Source organism: Oncorhynchus nerka, linkage group LG13 (genome assembly GCF_034236695.1).
Source record: "Oncorhynchus nerka isolate Pitt River linkage group LG13, Oner_Uvic_2.0, whole genome shotgun sequence".
Taxonomy (NCBI): Eukaryota; Metazoa; Chordata; class Actinopteri; order Salmoniformes; family Salmonidae; genus Oncorhynchus; species Oncorhynchus nerka.
Window position 1 is genome coordinate 90,309,920 of NC_088408.1, and position 24,244 is coordinate 90,334,163.

A 24,244-nucleotide genomic window follows, 5' to 3' on the forward strand; every position below is an offset into this window, starting at 1 on the left:
TCTTCAGCCTCCTGAGGTTGAAGAAGCGCTTGAACCTCAGGAGGCTGAAGAGGCGCTGTTGCGCTTTCTTCACCACACGGTCTGCGTGGGTGGACCATTTTAGATTGTCAGCAATGTGTACGACAAGGAACTTGAAGCATTTCCCCTTCCCTTCTCATCTAATATAGATTACAAGTCCACTCAACAAGACTGAAGAAACACAACAGTTGTCATGAAGCCATTGCATAACTTAGCATGTGTAATGCCTCAAACCCATATCTAAGCTATTTTAGTGTAAATTCATCCATACAAAAGTAAATTAACAATCAAATGTTAACTGGGGGAAAAAATGAGGTGACAATGTATCCATTATGAAGTCCAGAACCAATACATTATTTAATAATAAATGTCTTCATTGTGCAAATTGAAAAAGAAAATTGAAGAGTAAGACAATAAAGTACAGAAATGTTGACCCTTAAAAAAATATTGATGTTGAAACTGCATCACGGAATAAAGCTACTCTTTAACCTGGATAAATCATGGCATGTTATTTTTTCCCCCTAGTATTGCCTGCATATGTTTTTCAAGAAAATATCATTCTGATATGTTTAACAATTAACACCAATTTCCACCAATACACCTCAAACTTTACCTTTGTTTTTTTCTCTAATGTGATTGTCCAAAATAAGACTTGTGCTGACATCACTGAGCGTCTTCAGTTATTGGGGTGCGATTAGCCCATTTATGTGCCTTACTACAAGTACCATTTGTGAAGATATGGCGAAAAAAAGAAAAAGAAAAGCACCAGTGGAGAATGATGTTTTACCAATGCATAAGTTGTGCTTCACATAATTCACTCAACCATGAAATAACTTGACCTTTGACACAAAGGGTGGCGTTCTGACACAGCATTACGATATGAACACCACTGGAAGACAGCCGTGTTGTTTATAGTAACATGTTTGTGCCCTGCGGCAAGCAGGTAAGTAGCATAAGAAAATCCATCACGGTTACATTTTATAAACTGCGGGTATTATGCATTATTACATGTAATAAACATGTACAAGCCTTTATAATGCGTTATTACAAGGCATGGGCTACGACTCGATGGCTGTTATTTAGTCAGGATCTTTATGAGACGATAACAAGACATGAGGGGGTTATATATGCCTATAACAAGTCTTCTAATGAAAACAACCGCATCATAATGCATTATACCTGCAGGCCTTAAGTACAGTGTTACCATCATCACAACAGTACTTCAGTTCACCAATCCCCTTGTCCCATTGGTCAGGGGTCCTGGCAGCGTCCAAACAATGTGTCTCCCAGGGAATTCTGGGAAGACAAGAGGCTCTCTTCAGACACCCCTTCCTTGAAGCGCTTTTGGTGGTCATGGCAACAAAGTTTATGGTTAATACTGCTCACGCTGCAGTGCTAGTCTAGGCACGGAGTTCGCATCTCTCTTCAGACCTGTACTGCCCCAGGACACGGAGAGGGGTGTAGTATGGACCAAGCCGCCAGGTCGCCATCAGCAGGCTGGCTCTTTCCTGTGCTGCCGGAGCATCTCAGTCACACTCACTATGTCCTCTTCAGGTACCTACAGTAGAACAGGAGAAGAGAACAGAATGGAATATGGGTCCAATTCCTACTCCATCAGCATCTTAAATCAAATGTTATTGGTCACATACACATATTTAGCAGATGTTATTGCGGGTGTAGCGAAATGCTTGTGTTCCTAACTCCAACAGTGCAGTAATATCTAACATTATACAACAGGTCTAACCCTGAATGCTGATAGATTAAAACCCCATGCCAACTGTTGTCTATTCCACAAATGACGTGTGTCATGCACAAAGTAGATGTCCTAACTGACATGCCAAAACTATAGTTAGTTAACAAGACATTTTTGGAGTGGTTGAAAAACGAGTTAATGACTCCAACCTAAGTGTATGTAAACTTCCGACTTCAACTGTACATATGAAATGGGAAAAACAGTATGTAACCATTATTAAAGTGAGCAGTGTTCCATTATTAAAGTGACCAGTGTTCCATGTCAATGTACATAGGCATTAGCCTCTAAGGTGCAGAGTTGAGTTACCAGGCGGTAGCCTGTTAGTGACAGTGACTAAGTTCAGGGCAGGGTACTGGGTGGAGGCTGGCTAGTGATGACTATTTAAGCTGGAAGCTGTTTTTCCTTCTCTCGGTCCCAGCTTTGATGCAGCTGTACTGACCTCTCCTTCTGGATGATAGCGGGGTGAACAGACTGTGGCTCGGGTGGCTGAGGTTCTTGATGATCTTCTTGGCCCTCCTGTGACACCGGGTGCTGTAGATGTCCTGGAGGGCAAGCGTGTTACCCCCGCAGGAGAGCCCTGCGGTTACGATGGTGCAGTTGCTGTACCAGGCGGTGATACAGTCAAACAGGACACTCTCAATTGTGCATCTGTAAAGAGAGTCTTAGGGGCCAAGACAAATTTCTTCAGCCTCCTGAGGTTGAAGAGGCGCTTGAACCTCAGGAGGCCTAAGAGGCGCTGTTGCGCTTTCTTCACCACACGGTCTGCGTGGGTGGACCATTTTAGATTGTCAGCAATGTGTACGACAAGGAACTTGAAGCATTTCCCCTTCTCTACTGTGGCCCTTTAATTTGGATGGAGGCGAGCTCCCTCTGCTGTCTCCTGAAGTCCAAGATCAGCTCCTCATTTTGTTGACGTTGCGGGAGAGGTTATTTTCCTGGCACCACTCCGCCAAAGCTCTCACCTCCTCCCTGTAGGCTGTCTCATCATTGTTGGTAATCAGGCTACCGCTGTTGTGTTGTCTGCAAACTGGATGGTTGAGTTGGAGGCGTGTGTGGCCACGCAGTTATGGATGAACAGGGAGTACAGGAGGGGGCTGAGCACACATCCTTGTGGGGCCCCTGTGTTGAGGATCAGCATAGTGGAGGTGTTTTTGCCGACCTTAACCACCTGGGGGGCGGCCCATCAGGAAGTCCAAGACCCAGTTGCACAGGGCAGGGTTCAGACTGGGGGTCCCAAGCTTAATGATGAGCTTGGAGGGTACTATGGTGCTGAAGTGAGGCTGTTACGGTGACAGTATTACTGCCACACCGGAGGTCACCAGTCATGACCGCAGTCAAATTCCACGTGACCGTTTAGTCATGGTAACTAGGCTTCTTCAAGCTCTGATGCTGCTGATGGTCATTAGTTAATTGCACTTTTGAATATTTGCGCTTATAGCCAACTGCTATGTGCGCATTGCTGCGTTTATAAATATGAAGAAATAGCCTAATAGTTTATCAACATTTTAAGCTAAACGTGTTGCATCAGCCACATTGCTTTTAAAAGTGTTTTATTTAATGTGTGTGGTTGTATTAATTTGGGATCTATCACATCCCACAACTGTCCCAGAGTGTATTTGGAATATTTATTAATTGCACAGGACATCTTTTAGAATAGGTCAACTTTTGTACTAATGGAGGAGAGTGGATTGACATATGCTAGTGCTTTTAATGTTCGTTAGGCCTACTCATCTTGTTGAAGGTTAAATGTGGACAGTTCTTCTAACATCTTCAATATGTGTCTCAGAATTCAATAACAAGGACGCGCACAGACGCGTCCCGATATGTCTGTCTTCACTTGTAGCCTACTTTTTTAGATGAGATGCCTGTGAGAAGGACCCGATCACGTGACGGACATTGGCTAATAAGAATTTAGATATCCAAGCGAGCCATGTGAGGGAGAGGTGCTTCGGAGCACGGCAGCTGGGAGAAGGGAATTAAAATATTAACAGTCAATTACCTTGAGACCGGCAGTTATTTGCTTGACAATCCCCGGCTGACAAAATGTCATGACCGCCACAGCCCTATGTTGAAGGCTGAGCTGTAGTCAATGAACAGCATTCTTACATAGGTATTCCTCGTCCAGATAGGATATGGCAGTGTGCAGTGTGATGGCATCATCCGTGGATGTATTGGGGGGGTATGGAAATTGCAGTGGGTGTCAGCTAAGGTGATATGCTCCTTACCTAGCCTCTCAAAGCACTTCATGACAGAAGTGAGTGCTACGGAGCGATAGTCATTGAGGTCAGTTACTTTTGCTTTCTTGGGTACAGAAACAATGGTGGACATCTTGAACCAAGTGGGGAGAGCAGACTGTGATAGGGAGAGATTGAATATGTCCGTAAACACTCCAGCCAGCAGGTCTGCACATGCTCGGAGGAGGCGGCTAGGGATGCCATCTGGGCAGGCAGCCTTGAGGGGGTTAACACGCTTAAACGTCTTACTCACATCGGCCACGGAGAACTAGAGCTTACAGTCCTCGGGAGCGGCCCCCGTCGGTGGCACTGTGTTATCCTCAAAGTGGGCGAAGAAGGTGTTTGTTTAGCTTGTCCGGAAGCAATATGTCAGGTTCCGCAATGTGGATGGTTTTCCATTTATAATCTGATTGTCTTCAGCATGAGAAGTATTCTGACTGACAGCTTATCTCTCAGTCAGGTATCTCACGTCAAACTATCAGTGTCATTCAGGTGTCAACTATGCAGATAGTGCAGAAGACACGTCAGACCAACAAAAGCTGGAAAGTCCACAGGAAGCGGTTGATTTAGCATCCTCTGACAAATCAAACGTTCATTCTGTCATCTGATAGCGCCGCTGACATTCTTGTGATGTTTATAAGCCCCGTTACAAACACCTGCTACTGTATTCTTGGATAAAATAACTATCACAGTCATTAAACTACACGCTACCCTTTATCCAGGGGTGAACAGTGCCCTCTGTTGGTCAGAATCAGAACATACCCTCTTCTAAAGTTCTATACTCCATGTTCTGTAGTGTAAAGCTGGGTGCCAGTGGCTGTCACATCAGCAGCTAAAGGCTTGCTCACCAGGGCATGGTCGAAGCTGAAGGTGCTGATATAATAGGCTGAGATGTCGTTGTCGGCTAAGGGCTGGGATATCTGGGCAACAATGCCACACTCGTCTGGAGAAGAGAAGAGAGATTGAGAGATTAACAATGAAGTATTTATAGTATCAGTATAAGTATCAGTCTACCCACGTTAGAGTTGGGCATGATCCTAACCTACTTATAGTGGGTCTTTCAGAGGATGGATTAAAAGGTAGTTTACCGAAACCCAGAGGCTGTCCCCCAATGCGCACCATCCTCCACAGCTCCCTGGAGGAACTTGTGAAGAGAAGATCAGCAGGGAACCTAGAATACACACAGACACACACACAGTGTTGGTCATTGCTGCTACCAAGTATCACAAACCAGAATTCAGGAGGAGCAACAGCACCACCATCTGGCTATCGCCTACCATTGAACGCCTGACTAATGTCTGTGTGACGCCTGACTCTTGAAAAAAAAATAGCCTGGAGCCATAGTGCTATTATAATACCGTAAAGTCTCAACTGCGGGAGGGTCTACATATTTCTTTATTCTATTTTCTTTATTTTAGGCTCAAAAGAAGTGTCCTCTTTCAACAGGGGTTTCAAACTCATTCTATGGAGGGCCTAGTGTCTGCTGGTTTTTGTTTTTTCCTTTCAATTCAGACCCAGACAACCAGGTGAGGAGAGTACCTTACTAACCAGTGACCTTAATTCCTCAATCAAGTACAAGGGAAGAGCGTAAACACACAGACACTCGGCCCTCTGTGAGTTTGACATGTCTTATATGGGACTGCAGGCAAAGTTTTAATAACAATAGTAATATATACAACATGCATCAATCCACTGTCTCGAAGGTATCCATCAACTTCGCTGCTTTGCTTATAGTCCTTGGGGCCCGTGCGTCATGTCTTCAACTGTGTAGGCCTATCATTACCCCGTTGCACTGTTTTCCTCTAAGTCTCAAACTAACCATCGTCAAATCCTTTCAAATAAAGCAAGGTGCATAGAGTCAAATAAGCACTAGGCCTCATGTTATTTTGTTGTATTACATTGTTATTGATTACTGCATTGTTCTGTTTAGTGCTCGCAAGAAAGGCATTTCACTGTACTTGTGCATGTGACAACTTGAAACATTTCATTTCTATTGTTCTTTTTATATGTTTTAGCTGATAATTTCTGCCATTTGGTAGGCTATTTGTTAGTCAACAAAAATTGGATACATGAAGCTTCTCGTCATTAGCCTACTTGTTCCTCTAGAATACGAATTGAAGCCTTGCTCACCATAATGTTATAAATGAAAAATCTAGTTGACATCGGTAGGCTAAAGTTCTCTTTCATGTCTGCTTCTCTCACAAAGCGAGGACTTTTAGGACCGGAGGTGAGGACTTTTAGGACCGGAGGTGAGGACTTTTAGGACCGGAGGTGAGGACTTTTAGGACCGGAGGCGAGGACTTTTAGGACCGGAGGCGAGGACTTTTAGGACTGGAGGCGAGGACTTTTAGGACTGGAGGCGAGGACTTTTAGGACTGGAGGCGAGGACTTTTAGGACTGGAGGCGAGGACTTTTAGGACTGGAGGCGAGGACTTTTAGGACTGGAAGCGAGGACTTTTAGGACTGGAGGCGAGGACTTTTAGGACTGGAGGTGAGGACTTTTAGGACTGGAGGTGAGGACTTTAAGGACTGGAGGTGAGGACTTTTAGGACTGGAAGCGAGGACTTTTAGGACTGGAGGCGAGGACTTTTAGGACTGGAGGCGAGGACTTTTAGGACCTAGGAGATTTCCGCGCAAAATTTCTGATACAATTCATGTCAAGCATAGTGTTGTCATATAAGATTGAAATGGGAAAATAATTGACCTTGGTAAAAAAATATGATGCATTTGATTTCCTAAACCTTGAATTGTGACCACAGATCTTCCGCAAAGGACAACTCCTAGCTGATGGAAGATCAAAACAGTGTGGACTAGAAGGCAGGACAGGAGATCATGAGGTGGGCTTTGCACTGTATAGTGTGTTCGTTCACTTCTTAGTTCAGTAGGGAGAGTTTTGGAGAAGGGAAGCCAATCCGTTTAGATGTTGTGAAAAATACGAGTATAGGTTACTCCATTGGCATGTAATAGCCTGTACACGGTCTGCTCTGCCATTGCGCTCCTTCACACCAGGGTGAAGGAGAGTTTTTAAGATGGAAATCGTAAAACTGGACCAGTAAGAATACAAAATAAAAATTAAATAGGTCCCCAATACCGTGTGAATGTATATGTTTAATGTTGCCTATTACTTGAATGGTGACCGGAGACCTTTCGAAAATACAGTTTAAATGTCAAGTTATTTCTAGTTCACAAAAGCTTATGGAAATAAACTCAGCAAAAAAAGAAACGGCCCTTTTTCAGGACCCTGTCTTTCAAAGATATTTGGTATTTTACTAATTAACTTCACAGATCATCATTGTAAAGAGTTTAAACACTGTTTCCCATGCTTGTTCAATGAACCATAAACAATTAATGAACGCGCACCTGTGGAACGGTCGTTAAGACACTAACAGCTTACAGACGGTAGGCAATTAAAAGGTCACAGTTAGGACACTAAAAAGGCCTTTCTACGGACTCTGAAAAACACCAAAAGAAAGATGCCCAGGGTCCCTGCTCATCTGTGTGACGTGCCTTAGGCATGCTGCAAGGAGGCATGAGGACTGCAGATGTGGCCAGGGCAATAAATTGCAATGTCCGTACTGTGAGATGCCTAAGACAGCGCTACAGGGCGACAGGTCGAACAGCTGATCGTCCTCGCAGTGGCAGACCATGTGTAACAACACCTGCACAGGATCTGTACATCTGAACATCACACCTGCGGGACAGGTACAGGATGGCAACAACAACTGCCCGAATAACACCAGGAACGCACAATCCCTCCATCAGTGCTCAGACTGTCCGCAATAGGCTGAGAGAGGCTAGACTGAGGGTTTCTAGGCCTGTTGTAAAGGCAGGTCCTCACCAAACATCACCGGTAACAACATCGCCTATGGGCACAAATCCACCGTCGCTGGACCAGATAGGACTGGCAAAAAGTGCTCTTCACTGACGAGTCGTGGTTTTGTCTCACCAGGGGTGATGGTCGGATTTGCGTTTATCGTCAAAGAAATGAGCGTTACACTGAGGCCTGTACTCTGGAGCGGCATCAATTTGGAGGTGGAGGGTCCGTCATGGTATGGGGAGTTGTGTCACAGCATCATCGGACTGAGCTCGTTGTCATTGCAGGCAATCTCAACGCTGTGCGTTACAGGGAAGACATCCTCCTCCCTCATGTGGTACCCTTCCTGCAGGCTCATCCTGACATGACCCTCCAGCATGACAATGCCACCAGTCATACTGCTCGTTCTGTGCCTGATTTCCTGCAAGACAGGAATGTCAATGATCTGCCATGGCCAGCGAAGACCCCGGATCTCAATCCCATTGAGCACGTCTGGGACCTGTTGGATCAGAGGGTGAGGGCTAGGGCCATTCCCCCCAGAAATGTCCAGAAACTTGCAGGTGCCTTGGTGGAAGAGTGGGGTAACATCTCACAGCAAGAACTGGAAAATGTGGTGCAGTCCATGAGGAGGAGATGCACTACAGTACTTAATGCAGCTGGTGGCCACACCAGATACTGACTGTTAGTTTTGATTTTGACCCCCCCTTTGTTCAGGGACACATTATTCAATTTCCGTTAGTCACATGTCTGTTGAACTTGTTCACTTTGTGTCTCAGTTGTTGAATCTTGTTATGTTCATACAAATATTTACACATGTTAAGTTTGCTGAAAATAAACACAGTTGACAGTGAGAGGACGTTTCATTTTTTGCAGAGTTTAGGAGTACGCCATCTCAATGTCTGGAAGGAATGCAAATCTTTTCCCAGTCACATGCAGAAAGTTCATTCAGGAAAGCCTGTTCACAAAACTGCTTGACATTCCCTTTATTACCCGAGGGGGTAATTTGGAGATTTTATTGTGCCTTGCACACACACATTGTTTGGGCAGATACAGATGTCTGGGTACTTACGCAGGTTATTAGTTAGGATAATATCAATTAGCGTTGATTTAGAGAGGTCTTTAGGGTTCAGCCTTGTAGCTGCCTTTATCAGCTGGGTGAAATTCAACATATTGCATAGCCCTTATATGGCGTTGGAGTTTGGCGATAACCAGTCCCAGTTTAAAATTGCCCATGAGAACCATTTAATTATTCCCCCAGATACGTAAGAGCTCAGCAAGGGAATCTAGAGACTCGACCCTATCACATAGGAGCTCAGCAAGGAAATCTAGATACTCGACCCCATCACATAGGAGCTCAGCAAAGAAATCTTGAGACTCGACCCTATCACATAGGAGCTCAGCAAGGAAATCTAGAGACTCGACACTATCACATAGGAGCTCAGCAAGGAAATCTAGAGACTCGACACTATCACATAGGAGCTCAGCAAGGAAATCTTGAGACTCGACCCTATCACATAGGAGCTCAGCAAGGAAATCTAGAGACTCGACCCTATCACATAGGAGCTCAGCAAGGAAATCTAGAGACTTGACACTATCACATAGGAGCTCAGCAAGGAAATCTAGAGACTCGACTATCACATAGGAGCTCAGCAAGGAAATCTAGAGACTCTACCCTATCACATAGGAGCTCAGCAAGGAAATCTAGAGACTCGACCCTATCACATAGGAGCTCAGCAAGGAAATCTAGAGACTCGACCCTATCACATAGGAGCTCAGCAAGGAAATCTAGAGACTCGACCCTATCACATAGGAGCTCAGCAAGGAAATCTAGAGACTCGACCCTATCACATAGGAGCTCAGCAAGGAAATCTAGAGACTCGACCCTATCACATAGGAGCTCAGCAAGGAAATCTAGAGACTCGACCCTATCACACAGGAGCTCAGCAAGGAAATCTAGAGACTCGACCTTATCACACAGGAGCTCAGCAAGGAAATCTAGAGACTCGACCCTATCACATAGGAGCTCAGCAAGGAAATCTAGAGACTCGACCCTATCACATAGGAGCTCAGCAAGGAAATCTAGAGACTCGACCCTATCACATAGGAGCTCAGCAAGGAAATCTAGAGACTCGACCCTATCACATAGGAGCTCAGCAAGGAAATCTAGAGACTCGACCCTATCACATAGGAGCTCAGCAAGGAAATCTAGAGACTCGACCCTATCACATAGGAGCTCAGCAAGGAAATCTAGAGACTCGACCCTATCACATAGGAGCTCAGCAAGGAAATCTAGAGACTCGACCCTATCACATAGGAGCTCAGCAAGGAAATCTAGAGACTCGACCCTATCACATAGGAGCTCAGCAAGGAAATCTAGAGACTCGACCCTATCACATAGGAGCTCAGCAAGGAAATCTAGAGACTCGACCCTATCACATAGGAGCTCAGCAAGGAAATCTAGAGACTCGACCCTATCACATAGGAGCTCAGCAAGGAAATCTAGAGACTCGACCCTATCACATAGGAGCTCAGCAAGGAAATCTAGAGACTCGACCCTATCACATAGGAGCTCAGCAAGGAAATCTAGAGACTCGACCCTATCACATAGGAGCTCAGCAAGGAAATCTAGAGACTCGACCCTATCATATAGGAGCTCAGCAAGGAAATCTAGAGACTCGACCCTATCACATAGGAGCTCAGCAAGGAAATCTAGAGACTCGACCCTATCACATAGGAGCTCAGCAAGGAAATCTACAGTTGCAATTTCATAAAACACTAGATAGGGTGGAATACAGACAAAAACCCACTGGAAAAGAAAAGCTGCTGCACTGTGAGGTAAACTGGAGAAAAGCTGCTGCACTGTGAGGTAAACTGGAGAAAAGCTGCGGCACTGTCAGGTAAACTGGAGAAAAGCTGCGGCACCGTGAGGTAAACTGGAGAAAAGCTGCGGCACTGTCAGGTAAACTGGAGAAAAGCTGCGGCACTGTGAGGTAAACTGGAGAAAAGCTGCGGCACTGTCAGGTAAACTGGAGAAAAGCTGCGGCACTGTGAGGTAAACTGGAGAAAAGCTGCGGCACTGTCAGGTAAACTGGAGAAAAGCTGCGGCACTGTCAGGTAAACTGGAGAAAAGCTGCGGCACTGTCAGGTAAACTGGGGTTACGGGGGACCTTTGAAAAGATCTGGGGAGACTCCCTATCGGAGGAAATAACGACCAATATAGCATAATTGGGTCTGTCAAACAGGTAAGACTACCCTACTTAAAAATGGCTCCAACAAAGCTTTTAGTAAATTGGCCTAGTCAACTTTCCGCACTGGGCACTGTCCATTTTATTTTTGAAATACAGTGTATTTGGAAAGTATTCAGACCCCTTCCCTTTTCCCACATTGTTACATTACAGCCTTATTCTAAAATGGATCAAATTAAGCATGTTCCTAAATTATATATTTTTTTAAGTAATCCATTTTAGAATGAGGCTGTAATGTAACAAAATGTGGAATAATAACAAAAAAGGGTCTGAATACTTTGCGATGGCACTTTAGGCCCAGATCCAGGAGTGCCGGCTGCATATTAACTAGCCTAATCTTCTTCTTTTTATATACCATAAAATAAGTTGTTACTGTTCTTTGTGATATGCCTATTTTAGCTAAATGTACTATATTACAGTCATGCTAAGCATAGGGTTGTCTTTCATTGTATAAGATGGACATTTCATGTTCATTGTCTGATATGAAATAGTAAACTGACACATAACATGTAAGTGTCACGTGTAAACAACGTCTAAATGATGTTAGCAATGTATATCTATCCTTCAATAAACCAAAGTCCAAAGCAAATCAGGGGGAGAAAAATAGGTTTATTCAGAGAGGACAAATCAAAATGTTATGGTGGGAGTCAGATGTTCAGTCTCCCCCTGTCCTCAGCATTTCCCCCCAGAACAAAGGACAGGATGCCACTTATAACCCCCCACCCTAGCCTGGGGTTGACCAATCAGAAGTCCTTGCAGGACAACTTGGCCAATGGCCAAATAACAAGTATCCCACTCCAGACTCAATGTACAGACCAATGAAAACGTGGCCCACGTAGAACACGTTGCTCTGAGTTCAGGAGTGACATTCCACAGATGTTGAACTGAAACCCAACTCCTACTTACAATTAGCTATTGACCATTGGTACTCTAATTTTTAGTCCTCTCAAACTCTGCATTGTGTGAACACGTCGGCAGTTTGACTGCTAAGAAAAAAAATATTTAAAATAATAATTAGGTGGGTGCTTATATGTCCTATTTCTTGTGTGTATTATACACATGTGTGAAATTGAGATAGGGGGAGTGTGGTTTTTCCATATCTTAAGACCCTCAGAGAGTGGGGTCACGGCCAGGGTCAGCCATTATCAATGGGGACCCTGGAGCAATTAGGGTTAAGTGCTTTGCTGAAGGGCACAGAAATGTTTTACCGTCTTGACTCAAGGATTCTAACTAGCAACCTTTTGGTTACTGGCCCAACGCTCTAATCGATAGGCCACCCCACAAAGTGAAACTTTGATGTAAGAGAGGTAAGATGTAAGAGAGGTAAGAGGAGATGAGTCTTACTGTCTTTGTGCTTCTGTGTCCATGACCAGAGAGACGTAGCCATCGATCAGAGAGAAGGAAAAGAACTTGATACAGTCCAGGTCCTGGCTGGGAAGAGCGCCCTCTTTAGGACTGAGGAAGAAAATCATTTTACACCACAGACTCAGAATAAGACCACTTATTAAAACAAGTTTTTTTTTTTTTTTTACAAAAATATGGCAGAACCATTACCCTAAGTAAGGATTTCACACTGCAGCCATCTTGACTTGAACTGGTAAGGCAACAACTCTGATAAAAGGGACAAGGGTTTTGCGCGGAGCAGAGCTCACCTGTTGGAGTAGAAGAGAACGTCGATGAGTGTTGTTGCGATGGCAGGCAGAGTGTCTGGGTCCAGACTCATCACACAGAACTGGTTCTGAGGTATCAGCAAAGGGTGCACTGTCAGCTGGGGGGCTGGATATGAAACAGAAAGGGGAATAATAGTTTAGAACCTGAACCCAACCTGAAATAACCTATAGCACTGGGACAGTGAGAAGTAGTGTTATAGAGTACAAGCATGTCTTCACTTTATCATGTGGGGGGATTTTATTGTAAAACATGGCTATTCTGTTACCCATAGTTCCCTTCAAAAAAAGAGCACAGACTGATATTATCGTTTCTCTATGGCTGTCCCTTTCTGTGACTCCCTCCAATACATTCAGTCCCCCCCTCTCTCTGCTGCGACGTACCTTCTTTGCCGTTCTTCTGGAAGCCATTGTGGACATCTTGGCTGAGAACAGCAGAGTACTCTCCCCCCACCTCTCTGTAGATGTTGAACTCCTCCTCCAGTGTGTTAATAACGACAGCCAGGTCCTTCTCCCTCACCTACAGTAAGACAGTATTAATAACTACAACCAGGTCCTTCTCCCTCACCTACATTAAGACACTATTAATAACTACAACCAGGTCCTTCTCCCTCACCTACAGTAAGACACTATTAATAACTACAACCAGGTCCTTCTCCCTCACCTACAGTAAGACACTATTAATAACTACAACCAGGTCCTTCTCCCTCACCTACAGTAAGACACTATTAATAACTACAACCAGGTCCTTCTCCCTCACCTACAGTAAGACAGTATTAATAACTACAACCAGGTCCTTCTCCCTCACCTACAGTAAGACACTATTAATAACGACAGCCAGGTCCTTCTCCCTCACCTACAGTAAGACACTATTAATAACTACAACCAGGTCCTTCTCCCTCACCTACAGTAAGACACTATTAATAACTACAACCAGGTCCTTCTCCCTCACCTACAGTAAGACACTATTACTAACTACAACCAGGTCCTTCTCCCTCACCTACAGTAAGACAGTATTAATAACTACAACCAGGTCCTTCTCCCTCACCTACAGTAAGACAGTATTAATAACTACAACCAGGTCCTTCTCCCTCACCTACAGTAAGACACTATTAATAACTACAACCAGGTCCTTCTCCCTCACCTACAGTAAGACAGCATTAATAACTACAACCAGGTCCTTCTCCCTCACCTACAGTAAGACAGTATTAATAACTACAACCAGGTCCTTCTCCCTCACCTACAGTAAGACACTATTAATAACTACAACCAGGTCCTTCTCCCTCACCTACAGTAAGACAGTATTAATAACTACAACCAGGTCCTTCTCCCTCACCTACAGTAAGACACTATTAATAACTACAACCAGGTCCTTCTCCCTCACCTACAGTAAGACACTATTAATAACTACAACCAGGTCCTTCTCCCTCACCTACAGTAAGACACTATTAATAACTACAGCCAGGTCCTTCTCCCTCACCTACAGTAAGACAGCATTAATAACTACAACCAGGTCCTTCTCCCTCACCTACAGTAAGACACTATTAATAACTACAACCAGGTCCTTCTCCCTCACCTACAGTAAGACACTATTAATAACGACAGCCAGGTCCTTCTCCCTCACCTACAGTAAGACAGTATTAATAACTACAACCAGGTCCTTCTCCCTCACCTACAGTAAGACACTATTAATAACTACAACCAGGTCCTTCTCCCTCACCTACAGTAAGACAGTATTAATAACTACAACCAGGTCCTTCTCCCTCACCTACAGTAAGACACTATTAATAACTACAACCAGGTCCTTCTCCCTCACCTACAGTAAGACCGTATTAATAACTACAACCAGGTCCTTCTCCCTCACCTACAGTAAGACACTATTAATAACGACAGCCAGGTCCTTCTCCCTCACCTACAGTAAGACACTATTAATAACTACAACCAGGTCCTTCTCCCTCACCTACAGTAAGACACTATTAATAACTACAGCCAGGTCCTTCTCCCTCACCTACAGTAAGACACTATTACTAACTACAACCAGGTCCTTCTCCCTCACCTACAGTAAGACACTATTAATAACTACAACCAGGTCCTTCTCCCTCACCTACAGTAAGCGGACAACATACGGGCTGACAGTCAGTGACATTGAGAGAGAGAATTTTTAAAAAGCTACATTGTATTCACTTCTATTACTTCAAATGGACTAGTGGCCTATTTGTACTTATAACATTTATCTTACGTTTGGAGTGGGATAAATCCAACTGCTTTGCAAAGCTATACCTACTTCATCACACCTTATCATCGGCGTCTTCCGTAACATGCAACACTTTGACCCACTGCTCCCACCATTGTGTAAAATGCTCTTTTTTGACAAGGATTTGAGGGGACACAAAGTAAGTGAGGATGGCAGATTTGAGTTTGAGAACTTAGCATTTTCTTCAAACACCTGAAACAGCTTATTCCTGCAATAGAGCCATAATCATTATGCTTAATTCTATGTAAAAAGTCTGTTTATTTTTCTGCATATTTAAGCATACCTCTTGAGCTGTCTGTATCCTCCTGACTGATGGTTATTTTTTAAAGGAACCAAATATGCTTCTCTGCATCTCTGCTAAAATCTGGGTAAAATATTGAAAGGAATGTGAGTCTTATTCAGTATATAGTTATTGCTTGCTTTTCTAAAGTCTAGCAATCTTGTCAGCAGGCATGCCAGCTAAGATAATTAGACAAGCTACTCAAACTTGATTAATAGCCTAAAATGGCTTGGTAGCTAGTTATGAGGTATTAGAGAGAACCAATAAATGTTTTTTTTTAAATGATTTACTCATCAAGAAGGAATCAGTAGGCTACATAGCTTGATCAAATGAATTTACAAGCATACCTCCTGAGAGTCCTGCACATCACGGGCAGCTATAGGCAGATCAAACACTGTGCGTCTTTGCTCTGTGGCGCACCTTGGAAGGAACCACTTACTTGGGAAATAGGGGTGGGGGGGTACACTTCATTTGGTCCAGTGAGTGTGCCCCCTTCTCCTTTTTTATAAATAATGATAAAACGTGGGCTTAAAAAGGAAGTTCAGTAATTCATTTAAAATCTGAAAAATTAGGACAAATCTGTGCCCTTGTGCCCCCTATGGGCATGACGCCTATGGCTATTGCTTAGCAACTGTTGTAATGGTTAGGTACCAGTGGCACGTTTAGGAGGGAGTAACGTTACAGAATGTTCAGAGAGAAATGTAGACCTATTACGTTGAAAAACAATGATAAAGAATCACATCAGACAACCCAATAAGCCCCAGCAGGTAATAACTGGAGGGGTCACAGAGACAGGGGACTCACCAGGATGAAGTCCGTCTGATAGGTCGAGAGCATGAAGACTGACACGTGCTGCTGGGCCAATGGGGCGATGACAGACTTAGCGATTTTGGTCACGCCCACCGCCTGCGAGCTGCTGGAGGAGTTGCCGTTGGAGACCACGTTGAGTGGCAGCCACACAGAACTTTCGACCAGTAGATGCTCTGAGGGCTGCAACTCTGCAGGGGGGAGAGGGGGGGGTTAGGTAATGTCAGAACACACACACACACCACTTCACTCAAACAAAGACTATCCACTAGTGGTCTATACTGTATTGAACAGAAAACCCACAGCTAAGTTAGGCCTTCTTTCTAAAAGCAATCGTACATACAGGCCCAATGCAAAGTTGCTACTGCTTTTTAAATTATATGAACATAAAGTATTCAATTTTATTTGGAACGGCAAGCCAGATTAAAAGGGCCTAATTATATAACAAATATGAATTCGGAGGGCAGAAATGATTAAATATTAAAGCATTAGACCTCTCACTAAAGGCATCAGTCACACAAAAGTTATATTAAGTCCAAACTGGTTCTCTAGTAAATAGGATGAGACATTCCTACCAATGTTCAAGAAGGGCCTTTTTCCCTTTATTCAGATTACACCGGCCCACTTTCGTTTGTTTGAAAATGAAATCATCTCCAAAATATCTTTATTTTTTAAACAAGCCTTAGAAAGTTGGTTGCAATTTCAGTTTAATCCACCTGAAAAGACAGAACGAATAATACAACAAATATTGGGGGAAAATTCAAATATACTAATTGATTAAAAAAACTATTTTTCAAATACATTTTTTAAAAAAGGTATCATTTTCGGGAATGATATCATAAATAGGACTGGTGGAGTTGTCACACATGCAGCTAACACAGACATGGAAATGTCTGCTCTAGCCAAAATTACAACCAATTAATTGCAGCACTAGTTAATTAATTGCAGCACAAAAAAAGTAAAGAACTTGTATGTCGGCCCTGTATTAAAGAACATAAATGATTAAATAAAAGTGTGATAAATAAAAACATATACCATTTCGTTTAAGGACCAAAAAACGGACAGCTGTGCCATATAAATTGCAAAATAGTTGGGAAGAGATTTTCGATGGTCCACGGCACATGGTTTATGAATTGATACGCAAAACAACGCCGGATGCAAAACTTCACATTTTTCAATTTAAACTACTATACAAAATTCTTGGAACCAATAGAATGTTAAATATATATGGGGGATACAATCTTCCCAGCTCTGCAGATTCTGCTGTGAGGAGGCAGAGTCATTAGATCATTTATTTGGTATTGTCCATATGTAGCTCATTTTTGGTCACAGGTCCAGGAATGGCTGAAGAATTGTAACATTTGACTAGAACTAACGATGCAAATAGCAATACTGGGTGATTTGAAAAATCATAGTCAATCAATCATTAATATCATAATTATTTTAGCAATTGTTTTTATTTTTTATTTACAATCGGTAGAAGCTATGAGAATAGAAAGGTTCAGTACTTTTCTGAAGCATCACAGCACAGTTGAAAAATATATGGCAAATAGAAATCCAAAATGGATGATGTTGAGAGAGATGGGAGAGGTTGAAAGGAGCTGAAGGGTGGGACTAATAACAAGATAAACCATGTAAAACATACAGGTCTGTAAAATGTATATAGGTTCAGAACGTTTGTGAAATAGCACAGTTACAAATAGAAATCAAACTGGATGGACATCAGAAATAGAGGAAGGACTAAGAACAAACAAGAGAGAACTATTGTAAAGTAGACTGTGTCTGTAGAGTGTGTATAAGATGTATGGATTGAAGGTAGAAGCAGAAGTGTTTATTAGTTTACTCCAATTGGGGGATCGGCGGAAGGGTTTGAGGGGAATAATAATAAAGGTATATTCTTTTAAAAAGTATGTATGTCTATATAGGTATGTGTGTGTATATATGTGTATATGTATGCATGCGTGTATGGATATATACATATTTACCAAAGAAATATATGGGGGATTGGAAACGATGCAGACAATTACATTAATGGAACCAATATTCTTTCCGCGATATTAAGCTGATCCACCCCTTAAATGTTTGAACTTTTTAAAAGTTGCTACTTTCCAAACCTGACCTTATGTCTACACAGCTATTTTAAGTAATTTCCTCTGATTGGACCCCACCCCCACTGCCATCCACTTCCTTCGGAGGGAGGGAGGGGGGGGGGGGGGGGTAAATAATGGCATCATCCACTCTCCACCATCCCCACTATGGTCCCTACAGTATGTTGAGAGTAGGATGAAGTGCCCCCAGAGACTGATCTAAGGTCAGTCTAAGATTTGGGGAGAGTAAGCTGATTCTGGTGCAGTACTTCTATCGCTAGACTTCTTAACAGCGTGTGTGTGTTTATGGTCTGAGAAGGGGTCAAGGAGGGTTCAACCAGGTCCTCCTCTCACTCTCCGCTCTGGTTGCATCAGTCTATTCACACAGGATGGGCACGGGGCAGGGAAACACTATTCCCTACATAACTGACCCAGACAGGACACTGACCAGTCCTCACCCCATCCCCAAACAGGCCATCAACAGCAGATAGCCCAGCAGCTACTTGGGAAGCAGGTGTGAGCTCTCAAACTTTTAATGTAATATTTGATTTATACAGGAAGTATAGGAACTGGGAGGAAAGTGCACTCGGATATTGGGTTGTATAAGGAGATGTGCACGATCACCTTTTGAAATACAGTGAAATACACTAGCAGATGCATTGTACTGGATTTAACAAATCAATGTTTGTTTACCGAAATAAATTGAAATAAACGCAACCTGGAACAATTTCAAAGCTTTTACTGAGTTACAGTTCATATAAGGAGATCAGTCAATTTAAATAAATGCATTAAACCCTAATCTATGGATTTCACATGACTGGGAATACAGATATGCATCAGTTGGTCACAGATAGCAAAAAAAAGTAGGGATATGATTCAGTATCTGGTGTGACCAACATTTGCCTCATGCAGCATGACACATCTCCTTTGCTTAGAGTTGATCAGGCGGTTGATTGTGGCCTGTGGAATGTTGTCCCACTCCTCTTCAATGGCTGTGCGAAGTTGCTGGATATTGTCGGGAACTGGAACACGCTGTCGTACATGTCGATCCAGAGCATCCCAAACAAGCTCAATTGGTGACATGTCTGGTGAGTAAGCAGGCCGTGGAAGAACTGGGACATTTTCAGCTTCCAGGAATTGTGTACTGATCTTTATATGTCACACCTGTCAGGTAGATGGGTTATCTTGGCAAAGGAGAAATGCTCACTAACAGGGATGTAAACACATTTGTGCACACAATGACAGAATTAAGCTTTTTGTGTGTTTGGAACATTTCTGGTATCTTTTATTTCAGCTCATGAAATATGGGACCAACACTTTATATTTTTGTTCAGTGTATTTTGTTGCTATGTTATTTAATCTTATATAGCAATGTGTTTTTATATTAGTTGCTATAGAGCCTATTTAATTCCACATAAGAAGAGCACTGTCATGCAACAATTCAGTGTTCTCAGGGATGAGCCTGGTTTGAATTAAAAATGTGTGAAGTGAACTTCAATTGCTTCAGGGGATGAAGAAAAACAACACTTTCAGGCTGGGAAACAAATGGTATTTATTCACAGCAGTGCCAGGACTCTGATCTCACTCTCAAAAATCAACAGTAAACATTACACTTACAAAAGATCCAAAAGCATAACGACATTTCAAATGACATGTCTATATAGTGTTGTAATGATGTGCAAATAGGTAAGTAATTATCTTTTTGTTTTCTCATGATTTGGTTGGGTCTAATTGTGTTGCAAGGCTCTGCTTCTATCTATCTATTCCCCTTCAAAAGGGGAACTGTTCTGGTTGGAATCATTTGTCAGAAGCAGCCCCTTGTGGATTCTCTGCACCAGCTTTCACCTCTTAAAATAGACAGAAAGATAGAGAAGGCCTGGGGGCAATATATGCCTGTAATGTCAACTACATCTGTGAGATACAGACATTGGGAATAAAATACCTTAAAAGATAAAAACACATGTGACGTTGAAGCTGTTGGCTTCAGGATGTTAAGGGAGTGTGATTGAGAATAGGCTGGGGGTGGAGGTTTGTTAAGTGGTGCATCTCTGGTTGATACAAAGGAGGAGTCATTTACCTTTAAATCCCTCTTCATCCAGGACAACAGTGTAGTTCTCTGGGGTCTCTGTCAGACTGAAGAACTTGCATCTGAGAGAAAGGGAGAGAGAAGATTAGATCACCATTTTCAGAACAAACTAAAACATGTTGCCACTATGAGTGTTACTGTGTAGTATGGCGATGGTGTGTGTGTTAGGGGTGATTTAAACCTAGTGCCCTCTGGCCAAGCACCAAACTCTAGTCTTCACTGTGCCAACATTCCCCCAGCATGCCTGGTCTGCTCACAATGTGTGCACCCAATCGAACAAGGCTCTGCTTTGCTTCAATCACCCACTGTGTTTTTTAATCCTAGAGAGAGCAGAGCCAAACCCGGCCGTTCTGAGATGGGACGGCAGGATGGTCCTTCTTTCGAGGGCCCCATTCATTAGGCCCAATGCTGTGCTGCCTAGCAGTGGGGGACACTGGGTACATTGGGGTAAGCGGGGACTCCGACTGGCTTCATTATTTCAGGCCTGAACCCAAAATACTTTGGTCTCAGAGAGAGACAGAGGAGTTTTGGAGACACTCTGTCCACAATGTTGTCTTTGTGGCAGAATGCCCCCTGGCCAGCAGAAGAGAGCAGTTCACGAGGACTATGCATAATACAAAGTAGAAGTTTTGCAGGAGAGGAGTGAAAGAACAGAAAGTCCATTCAGCATAAACATACAGTATGTGGCTCATTCAAGACCACGCCTCTCTCCCTTGCAAGGTTGCTGCAAACCCGAAGAGGAAATAGCCTGGCCCCAGATCAGTTGGTTCTGTAGACTTGTATAGTCAACTCCTATGGTCGTTGTCACGGATGCAGAGTTAGAGTCAGACCAATCTTCTGGATGATTAAACAGTGCAACACCTTCCCTTTCACTGTTATTCTGCCTCAGCAACAGACAGCAACATCCCTCTCTGCTGTCATTATTAAATGTCCCCCCCCCCATGGCAATCCCCCCCATCTGTATAACACTAGAATCCTGTACGGGGTCCTACTCAGCAAAACGTAATCCGCTGGTTTCATGAGACAGGGCAATCAATCCAGAGAGAGGTGTGCATCCAAAATGGCACCCTATTCCCTACAGAGTAGTGTACTGCACATCATACAGTAGGGAATAGGGAGCCATTTCGGACACAACCAGTGAGAGGGGACAAAATACATAGCTCCACCCAGCCGTCTGTAGAGCAAGCAAGGCAGCGAGCTAACTCAGCAGACCATTGTCTACTGTCACCTCACAGTCAGCCCTTCCTGTTGACCTCTCACCCTGTCCGGCTCTACAGCTACATACTGCTAGGTAGCCCAGCGCCCGTCAGAGCATGAACGAGGCCAGTGAAAGTTTGCTTCATTCTCAACCTCGGAATTTACTGCTAGATTTCCGACTTGTTATTGTAAAGCCTGCTAGAAGAAGGGGGAGAGGATGGTGCTAACAGGTAGCAACCCTCAGTCTGCTTGGTTAAGGCTGCAAACATTTAAAAGCTTATTAATGATCATATTTAATGATCATATTTTTTTTTACCAAAGGGAGAGTGTAGCCTAATTGATGCAGCCACATTCTTAAAATGGTTTGGAGCTGGGTATTTAACTTCCTTTCCACGTGACGCTGTTGCTGGGTTAGGATAGCTTTTGAGTGATTTTGTGCCCTATATTCTAATGTATTGCAGAGCCCTACAAGAGGGAGATCTGTAGTCTAAAACCAATTATATTGTGAAGCGGTCTAAATTGTATGTTTTTTAACATTGTTTATATTAGGGTTGTTGTTGTTATGTTCCCGAAATGCATTCATGGTAACTCAAAACAATTCAGTCTAAACCATTATTTTTCCACATGGCCTGATCCTTACCCCAAAACAGGAAAACAACCAGGACACAACAGAATATGACATAACTACAAAGCAACAACAAAGGGAGACAAAACCCATGTAGGTTAACAGCCTAAGTCCCTAAGCTGTTACTGCATGACAGGGCAATTCTACTTCATTCTGACTTTTCTTTGGATTCAACCCTAGTAGCTGACCTGTCATGAAGTGTATCCATAGGCCAGCAGGTACAATGAATAACCTACTAATGACTCACTGGAGGGAGAAGCTGAGGAACTCTTTGGGTGACTAACACCTTTAGAAGCTTTCATTGAGCAACATATCCAGTGTGTACATGTCTCTACACATCTAAAGGAAGTGTCGGGGGGTGGGGGGGGAGTCAAGGCCAACTCTATCATCAGTGACGCTTGTCAGACGAGTATGGCGCCTGAGCTGGTAGACTGATGTTACTGGATTGATCTGTGAAACCTTTATGATAAGCAAGTCCTTGAAGACTGCCAGTAAAGCTGCTTAGACTTAGACACAAAGTGGGGTCTAGGCTATAAAAATCACCTTTTAAAAACAGCCTTCTCCAATTTGGCATGGATGGCATTTCTTCCCAAACTATGTAGGCCTACTGTGTATGTTGAGCCTCCTTTCCACCTCTGAATTCATAAGACTACAATTATATAGGCTACTACTATATAATATACTGCTAGCCTGTATAGTTACTGCTAGATGTTTAAGCCTTTCTTCCGGCTGATGCATATGCAGGACAGGCCGAGTCATAAACAATTACATAACAAAGGCAGGATTTCCAGGGATTAACTAAAAATTGCCACTGCAGCCACCATCCGTTCCAGACACTTTAAAAGCTTTATATTCAGGCTCTTTAAAGATGAATTTCCAGAGAGCTGCCTTTGCCATGACAAGTCTTGGGGAAGTGATTAGGTCCCATTGAAAGGAAAGTGCTTTCATCATCATAATATCATGTAAGAACAGACAAGTACCTGAAAACAGTGAAAGTGAGGTGGGGTTGACTAGACAATTGCTCTGCCCAAAGACCACCTGTATCTGAACACTGAATACGTGTTTTGTTTGTTGGCATAGTTACCAATAGGCCTATAACAACTAAACATACTTTAGGTTTTCTAATGATCACTCTTCAAAATACTAGCTAAACATTTACTGAGCTACTGTTTCAGCAAATGAAAGACTGATATTAGTATAGAAAAATTAAACACTACTACATTTTGGACTGGTGTGCTCATTCATTGACGGCAAGTACAATAAACAGTGCACCACATTTATATTGTCTGGTTACCTTTGGTCCACGTTTTAATTATTGTTTAGGGGTGCAGCTGGCTACATCGACATAGCATGACATGCACAATTACGGCCTTAATTGAACGGGATAGCGTCGCTAACTACAGTATATCATAACATTTAAATAGCAGATGAATGTGAGGCAGGATTAACAAACTAGCAAACGTTAGCTAGCAAGCATGTCTGCTATCAGCGAGTGCGAACTGCTTATTTTTTGTTGTTGCTGGTTTTAGGATCGCTGTTTTAAATTAGCTAAAATAATCTCGTCATGCAAACAACCTTACCTTGCTCTGTTCCGCAGGAAAATTAGTTTGATGAGGGGGTGAGTGAAATTGACCAGACCATTTTTGCAAATACTGGTCACTCGCAGTCTGTGATCCAGAATGTGCAAATCCATGGTTCTGAATAGCGCAATCCCCTAGTTGGTTTGAATGAATGCTTGACTATTTACAGGAATGATCCAATAAAAGGTTCCTAAATTAACGTTTTGAGTGTGTTATTTTCATTCCTGATGACTAGACGCTTGCTGCTTAGTTATTTAACTGTATGTCTTGCATTAGTCAGTCACAGATAAAGAGAAAAACATCAGACGCAATCTGACTCCACTACTGTATATTCAAATAAAAGGCATCATATAATAACACGCCCCCTGCTCTTAAAGCTACACACGTGAATTTGTCCAAATTAAAAGTTTTAGCTTCACTGTCCAAATAAATACGAAGGGGATTGTATAATAACATATTCTGATATAACAATATCTGATACCCATAGCCTAATTATCACACCTAATACACAAAAATATTAACAATTCTAGAACAGTGTTTGTAACTTGGGGTCTGCAATACCACCACTGCAAAAACATATTTCCATTCACTTAATAC

General features: G+C 43.0%; 1 protein-coding gene across 1 annotated transcript; it reads right to left on the minus strand.

Annotated features, from left to right (window-relative positions):
- Positions 1 to 344: 344 nt before the first annotated feature.
- Positions 345 to 23,968, minus strand: LOC115140340 (cytosolic arginine sensor for mTORC1 subunit 1-like). Its single transcript, XM_029678679.2, has 9 exons — positions 23,648 to 23,968; positions 20,237 to 20,307; positions 16,070 to 16,263; positions 13,116 to 13,251; positions 12,717 to 12,840; positions 12,409 to 12,519; positions 5,094 to 5,176; positions 4,854 to 4,948; positions 345 to 1,576 (listed from the first exon to the last, which is right to left on the minus strand). The coding sequence occupies exons 1-9, from the start codon at positions 23,758 to 23,760 to the stop codon at positions 1,508 to 1,510; spliced, it is 996 nt and encodes a 331-aa protein (XP_029534539.2). The 5' UTR covers positions 23,761 to 23,968; the 3' UTR covers positions 345 to 1,507.
- Positions 23,969 to 24,244: the final 276 nt, after the last annotated feature.